Raw genomic sequence first — 18,445 nt, forward strand, 5'->3', positions numbered from 1 at the left:
TATTTTTGAGAGTTGGTAATACTGGACAAAAAAAATACAAAATCTTGGAAAATGTCGTCTTCTGCGTGCAGTTCGGACTGACAACTGTTTTATTTTGAAGAATATTTTTTAATGCTGATAATTTAAATTTATTGTGGTAGTTTCACACGATATTCTTTCCGTTAATTTGTTGTTAGCATTACATTTGAGTTTACAATTTCTTGGCGTATATTGCTTAGTGTAAGAACGGATGGACGCTTGTGACACGCATATTTTGCTCTCGCTCGATCTCGCACTTGTGGGGAATACCAAGTGATAGTGATCGATGGCCGGTTGAGGCTTTCCTTGATATAATTATCCTGCGTAAGTCCGCGCTTTCTACTGACTCATAGTTTGGTTACCATGGACACCGATGATGGGGAATCGTCCAGCAGTGGACCTATGTCCAGTCTGAACAGCTTGTTTTCATTTACAAGTCCTGCTGTGAAGAAATTGCTCGGTTGGAAACAGGTATAATTTCATGATATCATATTTCCATAGTAAATTCGTAAAGAAGTATTTCATATTTTGACGAGATAATTTTTTGGTAGTAATCTAACCTAATCGAACTACAAATCAAGCTTACAGCTCAGAATACATGTTTATTAAAGCTAGAAATGTATAAACAATCTATGGGCGAGAAGCTATTATTAATCAATTGAGTTACTTTTCTTTCAAGAAGTTTAACTGTTTGTAAACAAAACCATTTGGGGTTATCAATCTCAATATATAATCAATGAATAAAATGGGATAAAATCAATTTATCCCTTGTTACTTCCCCAAAGCTTATCCAGTCTTATCTGTCTATGTAATTACCCTAATTCATTTATTCATATAATCGTCTTTATCCTTTGCGGGGTAGACAGAGCCAACAGGGGCCTTTCCTCCTGGAAAGACTGATAGGCCAAGTAAAGCTGTTAGGCTTAATGATAGAATTGAGATTCAAACAGTTTATGACCCCCCCCCCCCCCCAAGTTTATGAGCCCATCCCTTACTCGCCAATTGTAACATCCATGTAAAAAAGATGGAGTGGCAGGACCACTCCATCTCTTTCTTTTCTATTTGTGCCGGTAACCACATGGCACTTACCATAATGCTTAATATAATAGTTGAGCAGGCACAAAGAATACAATTGGCATTTGTCTGGAAGAGCTCCTTGATTGGTTAATATTGAGAGGTAACTAATACATTAAAGCGATTGGAGGAATTATCATCCAATGTGTGTTTGGTTACCTTGTAAAAGTTGCAGAGGTCAGATGGGAGTCATTGTAATAACCGAACTTATCCAATCCAGGATATTGGTTATAGGTAGACCCCGGCTCCTTCAGAGAGGAAAGAAGCAACTATGACTATTATCGGGCTGCAAGGTCTTGCTGTGTAGTTCCCAACAACGAAAGAAAAAAGAATAGGATCACACTTTTCCACAGATTTCTTAAAAAGGCGCTTAAGGGATACACTTATAAACTTGGGTTTCTTCTTTTAGCGTACGGGCGAGCAACCTGTCACTATTTAATCATTAAGCCAAACAGCTGAACGTGGCCTATCAGACTTCTTAAGCCTGTCGGCTCTGTCTACCCTGCAAGGGATATGGACGTGATCGTATGTATGCATGATTGTAGGTATATAGCAGGTGCAAAGAGCACATATTATTTTTCTTATGACTCATGAATTTCTGGGAACCACTTGAGTGTAGGAGTCATAGGTAAATAATAAATAGTTGTGTTAAAATGGAGCTGTTTTTGATTATGTTGTACAGCCAGCAATATATCAGGTTACTTTATATGGAACTCTATGATGCCGTAATACAGGGAGACTGCAGCAATTTGAGTATGTTGATATGCTGTTGCCTGTACTATGGATAGGTATAGATAGTGTGGGAAGGTGTTTTTGCGAAAGAAATTATATTTTTTTATCAGATAAATCGGTTGGTTGTTTTGTGTGATACCTGATGCTCTTGTGGTGATAGAATTCAGTGTGGTGAAACCTGTACATTTGAGCCTCAGGATGTGAAACCATAATGTAATATGGATATGGTTTTCATCTTCAACCCTCATGGGTGCAAAAACCTGTCTTACCCAATTGTGGATCATGGTCAAAGGCACGCCCTGGGCTCCTCTCCAGAGCTGTTGCTACTAATGCTCAAAGGTGAGAATGTAACCTGGATTAAAGCCATGAGGAAGAATTGAGTGCGTTTGACCTGAATCAGCCTGTTGGTAAAGATGAGGCCTTAGGTGGTGCACACAAACTAAAATAATGCCTGTTCACTCTTCTCTTGAAAATCATCAATTTGTATGTATTGAAGAGAGATGCCCCAAATTAATAGCCTCTTTCAATTGAGTCAATAGGAAGAGATACACTGCTCGAATCCGTAAGGTGTCTGGTTAAATGCCTGATGCACAAAAGAGGCTCAGGTTCAAATCTTACCTTGGCCATGTACCAATGACTATTTTAGAATTTATTTACATTTATAATACAAATTTATGCTTGAATGGTGAGGAAAAACATCATGCACATTCATGCCAATTGGATGTGTAACTATGATCAATCCAATACAGATTAGGTTCCCCTGCAAAGGTTGTGAAGATCAGATAGGAGTCATTTCGTGATCATATTCATACCCCGGGCTCCTCTCCAGAGTGGTAAGGATGCAATCAATGGAAACGGTTATCATTTGGAGATAATTCACAGTGCCGTGTGGTTCCCGGCACCATTACAAAAAAGAATAGGACCACCTCACCTCTTTCCCACGGATGTCGTAAAAGGCGACTAAGGGATAGGCTTATAAACTTGGGATTCCTCTTTTAGGCGATGGGCTAGCTATCTGGCATTATTTGAATCTCAATTCTATCACTAAGGCCAAACAGCTGAGCGTGGCCTATCAGTCTTTTCAAGACTGGTGGCTCTGTCTACCCCGCTAGGGATATAAAGTATAATCATATGTATGTATGTATAATTCACAGGTCGGGCTGCCTGTTACTTCAGACGAAGGTAGTTAAGATACAGGAATGAAATGCTGCAACAAGTAATACTTATCTATTCTTCATATTCAGGGCGATGAAGAAGAAAAATGGGCGGAGAAAGCTGTGGACAGTCTTGTGAAGAAGCTTAAGAAGAGAAAAGGCGCCATTGAGGAGTTGGAACGGGCTTTATCATGCCCCGGCACGCCGTCCAAATGTGTCACCATACCCCGCTCTTTGGATGGGAGATTGCAGGTTAAGAATAGAATAGGTTTATTTAAAAAAAAATCCAGTGCCGTGTGGTTTCCGGCACCATTAGACAAGAAAGAATAGGACAACTCCATGTCTTTCCCATGGATGTCGCAAAAAGCGACTAAGGGATAGGCTTATAAACTTGAGATTCTTCTTTTAGGCGACAGACTAGCAACCTGTCACTATTTGAATCTCAATTCTATTATTAAGCCAAATAGCTAAACGTGGCCTATCAGTATTTTTAAGACTGTTGGCCCCGTCTACCCCGCAAGGGATATGGACGTGATTATATGTATGTATGTATGTTTTTTTCTAAATTGGGGATACAATGTATCACTCATTGACGTTACATCACTTAAATCTAACCATATCTACTATCGCTTTCAAAGCGCATGTAAAGAAACAGCGGCAGAACAACTACACTGCAGCATTTTCATTGGACGTCAATTAACAAATATAGATCACTTAAATCGAAATCGTGGAGTAATGAACATTTTCTTTAAAAAAAACATTGTTCTCTTCCTCCATTTTTCTAGTCGTAATCGTAATAATACACATAGTAATCATGTCTTTACCTCTTATGGGGTAAACTGGTCAGAGCCAAGTCAGCCAATAGCCTTGAAAGTAGTGATTAATTCACTAATGATGTGTTAATGATGGAATTGAAATTCAAATAGTGACAGGTTGCTAGCCCATCACCTAAAATAAGGATAAGGCTAATAAACATTATTGTTTGGCTATTAAAATTTTCATGGAACAAGAAAAAGAGTCAGATGGCACACAAACTATTTATTATTTGCTACCAGACCACCATGGGAGCTTGCATTACATAAATGTGCTCCTATTCCCTTAATTGCCTTTTACGACATCCATGAAAAAAGTAATATAGGGGTAGTCTCTGCCTACCCCTCCGGGAAAGAGGCGTGATTTTATGTATGTATGTATGAAAAAAAAGAGTGGTCGTATTCCAAAGTCTGCAACTCCAACTGTTCCCATGGAAATTTTCAGAATAAATAACCTATTTATGAAGTTAATTTAAAATCGGGCCATTTGTTTATCGAAAAACAGGGAAGATGATGATATTTATTTTCAGTGGAGCGAGACTGAAAATTACGATAACTAAAACTCAAACTTCACTACTCACCATCTGCGTTTGCAGGTATCACACCGCAAGGGTCTCCCGCACGTCATCTACTGCCGCGTGTGGCGCTGGCCCGACCTCCAGAGCCACCACGAGCTCAAACCCCTCGAGATCTGCCAGTACCCATTCAGCGCCAAGCAGAAAGAAGTCTGCATTAACCCCTACCACTACAAGAGAGTGGAGAGCCCGATCCTACCACCAGTCTTGGTACCGAGGCATTCAGAGTTCGCCCCTGGACATTCCATGCTGCCGTTCCAAAGAACAGCAGAGCCGGCTATGCCCCACAACGTCTCTTACTCCGGCTCTGGGTTCCCACCTTCAGCTAGCTCGGAACTACCAGACACACCTCCCCCAGCGTATTCTCCACCGTCAGACGACTCTGAACCACCTGGGGAAGTCGCCCCGGTCTCGTACCAAGAACCTTTGTATTGGGCTTCTGTTGCATACTACGAATTGAACTGTCGAGTCGGTGAGATATTCCACTGTAACTCTCATTCCGTTGTCGTCGACGGCTTCACAGATCCATCGAATAATAGCGACAGATTTTGTCTCGGACAGCTGAGTAACGTGAACAGAAATTCTACGATAGAGAACACGAGGCGCCACATAGGGAAAGGGGTGCATCTGTATTATGTCGGAGGTGAAGTTTACGCCGAGTGTTTGTCGGACGCTGCGATATTTGTCCAAAGCCGCAACTGCAACCACCACCACGGATTCCATCCGTCGACGGTATGTAAGATACCTCCAGGTTGTTCGCTAAAGATCTTTAATAACAGGGAGTTCGCTCAACTTCTGTCGCAGAGCGTGAACCATGGGTTTGAAGCTGTTTACGAGTTGACCAAGATGTGTACTATACGAATGTCTTTCGTCAAAGGCTGGGGCGCGGAGTATCACCGCCAAGATGTGACTTCCACTCCTTGTTGGATCGAGATACACCTTCATGGGCCTCTGCAGTGGCTTGATAAGGTGCTCACACAGATGGGCTCCCCTCACAATGCCATTTCCTCAGTATCTTAGCTGCTTACACTAAATCACCCACCGTGTTCTGTAATTCAGAAATCTGGTATTAATCAATCTCAGTTTTTTTTGCATTTGTCCTTAGATTCTGTAAGTTTTAATCAGAATTAAACTATTTTTTGCTACGAGATACATTTGCTCCGGTGTCAATAAAAAAATGACCATATGACTTAACATAACTAAAGTTGCTTCTTTTATAGTTCCAGTGCCTGACGAGAACATTGTCTTCATTAGTCTATTGCCTAAAAAAGATCCAAAGATTATTACTAAGCCATGCTCTATGCCCAGCAAAGACTATCACTATCAGAACAATGGCACGCTATCGCTAACTATAATTAACTATCCTTTTTTAATAGCTGATCCTTGTTTAATAGGACATTAAGTTGGATTTATTTAAGAGCCATTTCACATTTTTCAACGGCGCAGTGTTGCCCTCATTTGAAACAAGCCAATAAGTCGTTCGTTATACTATGTAGTAATTTAATTTTGAACATTTATGATTTTCGTGTTTATTTTTTGGATAAAATTTATTTAAAATAAGGGGAGCACTGTGCAGTGAAAAATGTAAAATGGCTCTTAAAAAAAATCTAAAAAAACAGGTCTTTATCAAAAATAGGAATACACAAATCTACCTATTTGTTTCTTTAAGGATATAGAATTTAAAAAAAAAATACAATTGACCACGTAACGTACCAAATAACCGCTACATAGCTTAATTCTGATTATACAGCCAACGACAGACTAACGAGCTGGTAGGCGCTATTGAAACTAATTACATTATAGTTCTAAACGCATTGAGCGACCAGACGGGAACATTCTGTGATTCTGTCTGTATGAGAGAAAGTTTTTTATTAACAAAATTTTTTGCTTGTCATTTTTTTTGCACCCACGCGTACTGCAATTGGCATTTTAAATTTACAATAATTTGTCACGATAATAGAATAATTTTTCGCTCAATGCGTTTTTATAAAAATAATGCCCAATGTTTTAGTTTCAATACATTTTTTGGGTGTCATTATGGTAAGTCACATTTAATTATGATAGTTATTCACATTTGACTGCGACTAAATTAATAAAACCTTACAATAATATTGTTCTTTTCAAATCAGGGTAGACAGAATCTTAATTTCGCGAAGTATTTTTTTAATGTCTCAAGTTTTACTTTAGAGAAGATTTATCCAATTATTTTTTTCGTAAACACAGCATCAATTTGGTATGCAGCTCAAATTAAGTGTCCAAGTAAATAGAAATAAGACGACCTAAGTTTTATTATAAAGACATAATTAAGTGTTAATCGTAATATTATCGTGAATGTGTATGACAAATTAAGATAATTAAATACGGTGTATATAGTTTGTATTGTTTATAATTTAGTTCGCTGCACAAACGCTTACTTATGTCTCACGCAAAACGTATAAAATTGAGGTTAGGAAATAAATATGCCTGAATGCTTGATATTTTAAAAAGTTACAGACATTGCGCTTATTGCTATGTTATAGAAACAATTCAATTTGATTGTATAAACATTCAAATTTATATATGTTTATCACTCCTATGGTTTTAATAAACAATTCATTATGCGCAGACAGATATTTCAAACAAATATTGGAATTGATATTATAGTGACTTTACACAGATAAGACTATCATGCCTAAAGTATATTAGATGTATAATGTTCGTGCTTAGTTGAAATGCGTACGTACATACAATTAATTTTAAGGATTTGATAAATACAAAATAATTGTAACAAAGATATTGTCCTTGTTTATATTTTTCTTTATAAATGCCATGATAAATTTCGTTAACTATGATCATAAGAAAAATAAAAATTTACTATTTGACCACTTCGCAAAATTACAAATTAATTGGAAATTTGAATATTGAGTTAATTTTGAAATTGGAACATTTAAAGATATTTTTGGTCTTGGCTATCGATCTCGTTTTGGAGTTTGTACAATAAAAAAGAATTCAAATGTATTTATCACAGATACCTACACGCAAAAATTCCCTGAATTGTATTTTTTATACTTGTAGTTTGCAAACTTGTAATTTCGCGAATTCTGCCTAATTATGTACGTAGAAAAAAAAAATTACAAATGCAAATTCCCCAGGCAAGAATAATTATGTGTTTTATTTACTAGAAGTGTTTAAGTGAATTTATGCACCAAATGATAGTGCTTACGATTAAGAATATATATATTTTTTGTAAAATTGGACGATTGTAATGTTTTCTGTTTATTATTATTTTTTTTACTAAATATATATTGCACAGCATCATTATTTGGTGCCAGTAACGTTAAATTTAAATAATTGTGCCATCGTGGAAATTTAATTATTTTCATGTAATAATAACTTTTTATATTTGATATTTTTTTTGTAGAGAATTAAAATAGTTATTTTATATTTCAATATATTGCCAACATGATCCATGAAGGTAGAAATTGGCCTCTTAAACGATTGTGTCTTAAATTGAACCAAATTGGGACGACGAACGGAACAAAAGATGAATTTGATCTCAAAATAATGATTAAGAATGATTTAGTTCCTCGCATGAGTGACTGTGTCGTGTCCCATTGCCTTAAATAGTGCAATTGATGTATAATTATATATAAAAATTTCAATATACTTATAAAATAACACGTCTGTTAACATTATTTACAACAGTAATCTGAAGATAATAGTTTGGGATTTGAGTAACTTCACTGAAGTCATAAGGGGCGCTCAGGCCTGCCAAAAGATCTTCTAAATCTCGTGAAAGATTTGAATACGCGTTGCCTCAAACAAGATAGCGAACGCTAGGAGTGTGACTTACCTCATCAATCTATTGTGTCTCTACTATATTTTCCTTTTCAAATTTTACGAATAAGGAATTTTCAGAGATAGAACTATTTTCAGAGGCCTCTCAAAGTGCCTGTTATTGTTGTACCGTCCAGGTGATTGTAGTTGCGTTGATAAAATAAGGTTTTTAGACAAAAGCATTTTGAGCAAAATTGTTCATTATTTAATTGTTGATAACGTTAATAAGAAATTGTGCCAGTTTCATTTGGCATAAAATAACACTGGCATAATTTTAAAATATTTTCATCCGGCTATACCTACTAATGGATATAAAAAAATTGACTCATATATAAATTATTGGATTATGTATGTACTTTGAACGTCCTCGGTATTCAGTGCCTTTGGAAATGAACGACAAATGCCTTAATTTTTTCATAAAATGTTACTTTTTTACACAAGATAAAATGTATTTACGAAACGGCTTGACTTTTTTATTATTATTATTTGACGGGCCATATTTGAGTATGAATATAGTGTCTAATTATAGTTTTATGATAATAATCACCAATTGTATGCCTTATTTTTACGTGACTGCGCAGGTTTGCAAAAAAAATATTTTGACTGTATATTGTTTGTTTCATTGTAATGTTGTATAGTTATGTTCTGCTATGGGACCTATTACTGTATTTTAAAAGTAAACAAATTCGTAACATTTAGAATAAAAAAAGGGCAAGTACTAGTACTAGCGCTCTTAGGGTTCCGTACCATCATCACGTTTCATAAATATTTTTTTTATGGGTTGGATTTTTATTACAACGCCATCTAGCGCAGATCGGTAGAACTACAACGCGGTCAATACATACCACGATGCATGTCCACTCCTATTAAGTCCAGAGAAGTTAATTAGATGGCGTGGTCGATAGACATAATATTTAAGCGTCTACCGTTACGGTTCAATATTTATAACGGTAACAACCGTTATTAATATTGTACCTGACAGACAGCGGAGGCTTAGTAATAGGGATCCGTTTTTAACCTTTTAGGTACGGAACCCTAAAAATGACAGATGGCTTTTTATTTTGCCTTACCATTATGATAACAATCCTTACTAACGACGGTAGTTTTGACCTAAATATGAACAGATTTTATTGATATAAAAATAAAACAATGTCAGCTGAATAAAAATAATAAACTGTACCCATTTTGGTTATTTTCAAAAAATATTGGCCGTTTATTCATTTGTATATAAATACTGTATTAATACTCAATATTATAGAGGCAGGGTATTAGATGTTAAAGCATTACGCAATCCTGCGCGGTAAACTAAACAGATTAAAATATTAATTTTACGCTGGATTATTTTAAATTGATTCTCAAAACTTTAATGTCAGTGCTTGTTATTTGTAAGATTCATGATAAAAGCTTTAAACATGTTCACTGCTGAAAACGCGCCTGGCATGTTTCATAAAGAGTTGTCTCACGCAAACACCACGATTTTTTTATTTAAAAAAATTTTTAGCCGTTGTTTTTCGCTCGGCGTGTTTTTAGAAAAGAAGAATACATTAGATTTGAATTTTAGAAATAATATGCTTTTTATATTAAAAATTTTATATTTCGCTATGTGTGCAATTGGTTTAAAATAATCCCGTAAACCGAAATAATTTGTATTGCTAATGACATAAACATTGCAGTTAGATTTAAGTTACATTTGTTTTATTTAACGTGCAAATGTTATACATGTGAAATCTCAGAAAAAGTATTGCCTTAAGTAAATCGTGGAACATTGGGAAAGCATAATTCAATCATATTGCTCGTTCTGATCTGCCATTATTATCTATATTTGTGTCCATCTTTTACCATTTTTTACAAAATCAAATAATAATGTTTCAAATAATGTTGAAAACTTTTTAGGTTCATATTTTTCTTTTGAATGATGATAAATTTAATGAACAAATGTAACTTGAACGTAATAGGTATAAGGGTAAAGCATCTATTCAAAACAAAAGTTATATTTAGGATATGTATGCGGATATATGAAATGTGTATACGTACTACGCGTAGCTTGCGTGTGATGTGATTGTTGTTTTGTTTTAAGATGGTTTCGGCCACACAATTTGGTTTTGCTGCATTGTCTTGATTCACGATAATTCACGTCACAGAGGTCAGAGTAACAGGACCTCGGAGTCTTGCTTGGAACAACCGTGTCACGCTCGAAGAAAAATATTGATTTGTTTGGAAAAAGTGAGAAGCGTAAAGATGGGCGTTATAATACTTTTGTTGTTTTCGAATTTTACTGTTGTTAGGATTGGACACGGTCAGATATTAAAAATATATTATAAGACATATTATCATCATTTGATTATCTTCTAAAATGCCTTAAAATCGCTTACAAATTACTGTGTAGCACAAATAATATGAAGTTGGTGCCCATACTTGTTTAAATAAACAGGGTTAGATATATTGAATGGAAACCAGCATGTTTGTAAACTTGTAATTTTGACCAAAAATCAGGTTTCTTCAATTTCAAGTAGATATTTATTTCAATCAATGAGCAGAATCGGATTGTGTAGCCATGAACATGCGCCCTGTGAGTTTGTCTGTGTGTCGATGTCGGTTTAACGTCACATTTTTGTACAAAGTGTCGTATGTAGATGATATTGTTGATGTAAGTTTAGTGTACCTATGTTTTCTCCGTTTAGTCAATAAAGTTCTTTTATTGAGACTTATTTTTATATTAACTGTATTCCTTAAAAACTGCCCTTTAGTAATCTTATATGGAAACAAAGTTTCAAAAACGTTGCAAGTGAAGTAAGTTTACATAAAGCGTGAAGGTATAACATATAATATATATTTATATATAATACATATATCATATATAAATTAAACAAAATTTTCCCTTTAATGTAAATAAATTATTTCATACAAATTTAATATTAAATTCGTTCACTTAAAGTCTGCACACTTGCGATTGATTTAAATTTTGTTCGTTCGTATATTTTGGATCATCGAATTTCTATTATAACATAGTGCTGTGTGGTTCCCGGCACTAATAGAAAAAAGAATAGGACCACTCCAGCTCTTTCCAATGGATGTCGTAAAAGGCGACTAAGGGATAGGCTTATAAACATGGGATTCTTTAAGGCGAAGGGTTAGCAACCTGTCACTATTTGAATCTCAATTCTATCATAAAGCCAAACTAAACAAAAGAAAATCAGTCTTCTCAAGACTGTTGGCTCTGTCTACCCCGCAAGGGATATAGACGTGATTATATGTATTTATGTACGTGTATATTTGCACAATATCAATAGCTTGGCAATTGTAAATAGTCTTTTGCCAAAGGATGTGACAACAGACAGTAATAATATGCAATTTATAGCAGACTTGCATACTGATGGCGTGTCATGGCCGTGCGGTGAAAATTCGTTATGTAAGCTATTCATCGTTTAAGTTTAGATGTTATTTAGATCAATTTATTTATTAACAACAGGTGGACAATGTTATATGGTATTCTTAACTGTGTTAGAATAGTAGGTCCATGTGAACAAATTAGTTAGACTTAGATAGCTTTAATTCTAATCGATAAGATAAATTCCGCAAATTTCTGTTTTAGAAGAAATGCAAGAAATCCTCTATTCGGGCACCTCTAGATCATGTGACGTCGTGCCGGTCTTCGGTCTCCCTGGCGCCTTTCCTCAAAGCCCGGCAGCCCTATAAAACCTCTGAAAGACCACGTTCAGCTGTATGTCTTCGTGATGGAATTGTGATTCAAATAGTAAAAGGTCGCTAGCCCATAGCTTAACAAAATATAATCTCAAGTTTATAACCTTTTCCTTTAGTCGCCTTTTACGACACCCATGGAAAAGCAATCGGAGTGGTCCTATTCTAAAGTGCGTCTACACTGATTCCAATTTGTGTATAAATATGCTTATTCTTCGATTAATTAATTATTCTTCGGTTAATTCGAATGGTATGAATTTTTCATTATAACTCCATGCGTCACTCTTTACCTCGCGACTGTTAATCATATCTGAGTCAACTAGCAAGTAGGTACTCTCACTGACCTTGAAAGGTTTAACGCTTTATACCGTAATAAAGTGGATTAAATTGAAATGAATCGTCTTAGGACAGAATTAAGTATTAGTTATTTGTATAATCCATTCACGGATTTTGTTTTTTTTTTTTGGTTTAGTCAGTAAGATATGTGGAGCGAAACAAGGGTGTGCGTTTTCTAACAACATGGCCGACCACGACTGCTTTGTCAAGTCAATAACATACAATTAAGAAGTACTAAGTAGGTAGGTAGTGAGACAAATTAACGGTTTTTTTGTTTTTCAATAGATTCAATTTTTACAAACATAAAATCACACCTCTTTCCCGGAGGGGTAGGCAGAGACTACTTTTTTCCACTTGCCACGATCTCTGCATACTTCCTTCGCTTCATCCACATTCATAACTTTCTTCATATTTATCCACATTCAATTTTTTTTTTGCAACATACATACATACATACATACCGTCACGTCTATATCCCTTGCGGGGTAGACAGAGCCAACAGTCTTGAAAAGACTGAATGGCCACGTTCAGCTATTTGGCTTAACGATAGAATTGAGATTCAACTAGTGACAGGAAAGAGATGGAGTGGTCCTATTCTTTTTTGTATTGGTGCCGGGAACCACACGGCACTTTTTGCAAAATTGCTTATTTCAAAATAACTTAATCGAACTTAAAAAATCTTTTAACAGGTCCAACATACATTTAAAATTTCATTAAAATCAGATCAACGGTTTGAATTTTATAGCGTTACCAACATGACTATTGGATCAGTCTACCCCGTAAAGTGTAAGGACGTGACTTGTATTTTAAGATTTAACTCCATTCCATTATAATGTTTAATGAGATGGTATTATGTTACAATTTGTAACGGACAAGCACAAAATATGCAGAGTTAATGACCTACTTAAAGTGTAAGGTTGTATGAATTGAAAATGTATTAAGGTAAATATAGTTAGGTATGCATACTAACCGTTGTTAGATGCAAACCTTGTAGTTCAAAGAAATGCAAATAAATTCTAAAACTAGGTATTTGTAATAAGATATTAGATTTCGCATTCCACAAAAATGAAGTTTTCTGATATGTTCTCTTAGTGTGTATGTATATCATTCATTTATTCATACAATCACGTCTGTATCCCTTGCGAGGTAGACAGAGTCTTGAAAGACTGATAGGCCGCGTTGCAGCTGTTACGCGTAATTATTGAATTTGAGATTCAATACTACTAATTATACTAAGGGATAGGCTTATAAACTTGGGATTCCTGTTTTAGGCGATAGGCTAGCAACTTGTCACAATTTGAATCTCAATTCTATCATTAAGCCAAACAGCTGAACGTGGCCTATCAGTCTTTCAAGACTGCTAGCTCTGTTTGCCCCGCAAGGGATGTAGACGTGATTATATAATTAATGAATGAAAGAGATTCAAATAGTGACAGGTTGCTAGTCAGTATTATAATAGTACAAGACGATCAAGTAAAAGACATCAACGAGTATAGAGTGCATTATTTTCCATAAAAAAATATTTTTTTTTTTTTATTTCTTTCCTAGTTTGGTTACAAAAATATAGTGCACTTATGCTAGTTACTTTTCTTCCTACGCAGAATATAAAAGCTAATCAAGGGAAAGGCTTTATACACTTCAGATTCTTGTTTGAGACGAATTCGTCGCTATCTTGGAATTGCAGACATATAATTAAACGTTCGAGTCATGACTCTGTCTACCCCGTAAGAGACAATAAATGATATTTGTTTGTATTGACGTCTTTATAACTCAGCCACATTGCCCTGGGCATGACTGGACCAGTCGTTTTAACCTTGGTAATGGTAATTTAAGATGTCAAGACGTAGGCGGAGTGCAGCATGTAAGTACATTCCGTTATTATAGGGCTTCCTTACAAGTTGAGGCGGTACAAGTAGGGTTGTCAACATTTTTTTACAAAATTGTTTGAATGGGAAAGAAATAAAGTATTTGGAAGATAAAAAAGTATTTTTCAAATTTTATGGTTTTATTAAACGTATTTTTGTGTGCTTTTAGCACATACTAACAATTTCTTGCAACCTTTAAATGTTTCGAAGGTTGTTTGACAATCAAAATTTAAATTTAAATAAATAAATACTTAATTCGTTGTTTATTAAATTTAATGACGCCCTATTTCTCTCTATGATTGAAATAACATATGATGTATTTTCGCATACTTTATTTGTATGCAAAATTATAAAGTATTATTACCAAAAATAAAGAAGGATACGTTATTATACTTGGTTGGCAACCCTAGGTACAAGCAACATGGCCGCTAAGTTTGTTTATTCATTGCAAGTCTTAAATATATTTAAGTATTTTATATCTCACTTAGAACTTAATGTTTATCTAGATAGTTTAATGATGGGACTGCGATACAAATATAGTTATCTACGAGTTTCGGTTTTGTGAGAAGCTATTTTTCTTGGCCTGATAATGGTAAAATGATCAAGGTAAGTGCCGTGTAGTTCCCGGCACCAATACAAAAAAGAATAAGACCACTCCATCTCTTTCCCATGGATATCGTAAAAAGAGACTAAGGGATTGGCTTACAAACTTGGGATTATTTTTTTAGCCAGTGGGCTAGCAACCTGTCACTATTTAGTTATCAAGCCAAAAAGCTGAACGTGGCCTATCAGTGTTTTCGGGACTGTTGGCTCTGTCTACCCCACAAGGGATATAGACGTGACCATATGTATGTATGTATGTATCAAGGTACTTATTAACTTTCTCCCGAGTAAAATGTAACCAATGTCCTTTTTTTGTGCTCCACACAAGTTCGGAAAATTTCATATTGCAGTAGTTTCAGCAAAATGGTGTTATAAATAAACGTACAAACATTTATTAATAATATATAGTTGATATTTAAGACTTACGGATGTCTGCTTAACTTATGTTTAATTTGGTTAACAAGGCACAAAAACTACAACATGAAATATAGGAACAATTGATGCGTCTTTGTTGCATTGTAGGAAATAATACCTATGATGACGAGACAACAAAAAAAAAGAAAGATTAAATGTTATTTTTTTAATTGTAACTGCTTTTTTTTAAATATTTATAAATACGCTATATAGCGATATAGACGTGTGTATGTATGTTTCATTTGAATAATGAAATATCTTTTATTCTAAAAATAACATCTTTCTTCCATATAATAAAGGCCCCTTGCGGGGTGGACAGAGTCAACAGTCTTGAAATGACAGGCCACTTTCAGCTGTTTGGCCTAATGATAGAATTGAGATTCAAAAAGTGCCAGGTTGCCAGCCCATCACCTAAATGAAGAATCCCAAGCTTATAAGCCTATCCCTTAGTCGCCTTTACATCCGTGAGTAAGAGATGGAGTGGTCCTATTCTTTTTTCATTGGTGCCGGAAACCTCAAGCAAATAAATTTCTTAAAAAAAAACATTACTTAAATAAGTATAAATACATATATACCATTAAATAAAATTTTAATGAATCTAAGTACAAATCTAGTTTAGTTAGACCTTGAAAAAAGACAATTAGGGTACCTACTTTTGAGGTAATTCCTACGAGAAAGGGACAAATAGAAAAACTAGCAGAACTAAAAATTAACAAGTGATATTATTTAACCTTTGCATAATATTATTCATGTTAACGTTCATGTATCTCATCTTATAAAACATAGAGCAAGATCCCAGAGCCGTAAGACACAACTTATTTTCTAAAGAATGGATTTTTCGATTCTCAGTAGTCTTTCATGTACTTTTAATACCTGCATGTTTGTGAGACTTGCCCGGTGACACCTGCGCAGGTACCAGGCGAGAAAGGTAACTAAAAATCACAGTTACTTAACTTAAATTTTTATGACTGATTTTTATATATATTTTATAGACTATTACTATGAAGTCATATCAGAGAAGTCAGACGCTTTCCATGCGCCAGAACTTTTGTCAGACGCTTTAAAGCTCTATCAAAAAAAAATTAACTTAATTTATTTTTAAATGTCTGACTTTTATATATGTTATTCAGATAACTATTACAAAGTTGTATTAAATCAGTCAGACAGATTGTAATGACCAAACACCCCTTAAACACAAGAATTACTCAGCCTCGAGTATGAGCGCGATAGCACAATGCGCATGCGCGTCAAAGTAAAATATCTAATATTTGAAAAGTGCTTACTGTTTTCAATTTCATATTTTTGCATATCTATTCAAATACGATAAAATTTATAATTAAAATAATACATACATACATATGATCACGTCTATATCCCTTGCGGGGTAGACAGAGCCAACAGTCTTGAAAAGACTGAATGGCCACGTTCAGCTATTTGGCTTAATGATAGAACCGAGATTCAAATAGTGACAAGTTGCTAGCCCATCGCCTAAAAGAGGAATCCTAAGTTTATAAGCCTATCCCTTAGTCGCCTTTTACGACATCCATGGGAAAGAGATGGAGTGGTCCTATTCTTTTTTGTAATAGTGCCGGGAACCACACGGCACTATTACAAAAAAGAATAGGAATTAAAAAATTAAAATAATAATTAATCATTTTTTAAATAATATAATATATTGCATATAAATAGGGGAAAATGAATTTTTTTGTAGCAATAGCCTTCAAAAAGAATGATTTTTATTTTATTTAAAAAAATAAATCTATTATAATAATTTCAATAAAAAAATAATTAATTATGATTAATCAATTGAAAAATTATTTTATTGTCTATTTATCATCTTCATCATCAAAATAATCATTTGAATTTTCATCATTTATTCATCAGTCATCGTCCTCATCATCAGTTAGATTGTCGTTGCTGGCAGAATTTTCCGTAAAAATAAAATCATAAACAATTAAAAAATAGTATAGTAATAGTAAACCTATAACATATAAATATAAGTGAAAGGCGACTAAAGGATAGGCTTACAAACTTGGGATTCTTTTTTAGGCGATGGGCGAGCAACCTATCACTATTTGAATCATTAAGCCAAATAGCTGAACGTGGCCATTTAGTCTTTTCAAGACTGTTGGCTCTGTCTACCCCGCAAGGGATATAGACGTGACCATATGTATGTAGTCTACTTTAATTTCGACACCACTGCAACGGCTTCGATGGTCCAGTGGTTAGTTCGTGAGACTGTGAAGTTGGCGGTCCGAGTTCGAGTCCCAACAATAACTTAATTTTTATTAAAAATGTTTTTTTTGTGTTGTTTGAGTATTTATTAAAAAAACTGAAAATCAATATACTACATATAATCATACGGTAAAAATATTTTGTCTGTACATTTAATATTTTGACTGAAACAAATAGAGAATTTTTTTTTACATTTTTTGTCTGTCTGTATCAGACTGTATGATTAAGATTCAACTCGAACTTTACGCGGACGACGTCGCGGGCAACAGCTAGTATGCAATATATTATATTATTTTAAAAATGATTAATTATTATTTTAATTATAAATTTCATCGTATTTGAATAGATATGCAAAAATATGAAATTGAAAACAGTAAGTACTTTTCAAATATTAGATATTTTACTCTGACGCGCATGCGCATTGTGCTATCGCGCTCATACTCGAGGCTGAGTAATTCTTGTGTTTAAGGGGTGTTTGGTCATTACAAACTGTCTGACTGATTTAATACAACTTTGTAATAGTTATCTGAATTACATATATAAAAGTCAGACATTTAAAAATAAATTAAGTTAATTTTTTTTTGATAGAGCTTTAAAGCGTCTGACAAAAGTTTTGGCGCATGGAAAGCGTCTGACTTCTCTGATATGACTTCAGAGTAATAGTCTATAAAATATATATAAAAATCAGTCATAAAAATTTAAGTTAAGTAACTGTGATTTTTAGTTCCCTTTCTCGCCTGGTACCTGCGCAGGTGTCACCGGGCAAGTCTCACAAACATGCAGGTATTAAAAGTACATGAAAGACTACTGAGAATCGAAAGATCCATTCTTTAGAAAATAAGTTGTGTCTTACGGCTCTGGGATCTTGGACTAACACCATTAGCAAAGATAACTAGATCCATAATTAACGCATTATATCCGCTCTAAAAACCATTTCCCAACGCACATAGCGCGAAAATTCGATGCGTCAATTCTTATTTCACCTGATATAATTCAAAGGGGTGTTGAATTACAAAACCACGGTAGGGCTTCGCATACGAGACGGTTTAGAGTGCGAAATAGCGACATTATAAATACAAGTGGCGTACGAACGCGATTCAGAAGTCTGTTGA

The 18,445-nt window shown here is 34.6% G+C and overlaps 1 protein-coding gene across 1 annotated transcript; it reads left to right on the forward strand.

Annotated features, from left to right (window-relative positions):
* Positions 1 to 36: 36 nt before the first annotated feature.
* LOC106132403 (protein mothers against dpp) lies at positions 37 to 8,489 on the forward strand. Its single transcript, XM_013331806.2, has 3 exons — positions 37 to 489; positions 3,069 to 3,230; positions 4,387 to 8,489. The coding sequence occupies exons 1-3, from the start codon at positions 382 to 384 to the stop codon at positions 5,383 to 5,385; spliced, it is 1,269 nt and encodes a 422-aa protein (XP_013187260.1). The 5' UTR covers positions 37 to 381; the 3' UTR covers positions 5,386 to 8,489.
* Positions 8,490 to 18,445: the final 9,956 nt, after the last annotated feature.

This window comes from Amyelois transitella, chromosome 14, assembly GCF_032362555.1.
Source record: "Amyelois transitella isolate CPQ chromosome 14, ilAmyTran1.1, whole genome shotgun sequence".
NCBI classification, from domain to species: Eukaryota; Metazoa; Arthropoda; class Insecta; order Lepidoptera; family Pyralidae; genus Amyelois; species Amyelois transitella.

Bases quoted from the DNA above. Each gene is read 5' to 3' on its own strand.
- LOC106132403 (XM_013331806.2), top strand. From the start codon at position 382: ATGGACACCGATGATGGGGAATCGTCCAGCAGTGGACCTATGTCCAGT. The intron at 490-3,068 runs GTATAATTTCAT...CTTCATATTCAG, and splicing joins AATTGCTCGGTTGGAAACAG to GGCGATGAAGAAGAAAAATG. The intron at 3,231-4,386 runs GTTAAGAATAGA...CTGCGTTTGCAG, and splicing joins CTTTGGATGGGAGATTGCAG to GTATCACACCGCAAGGGTCT.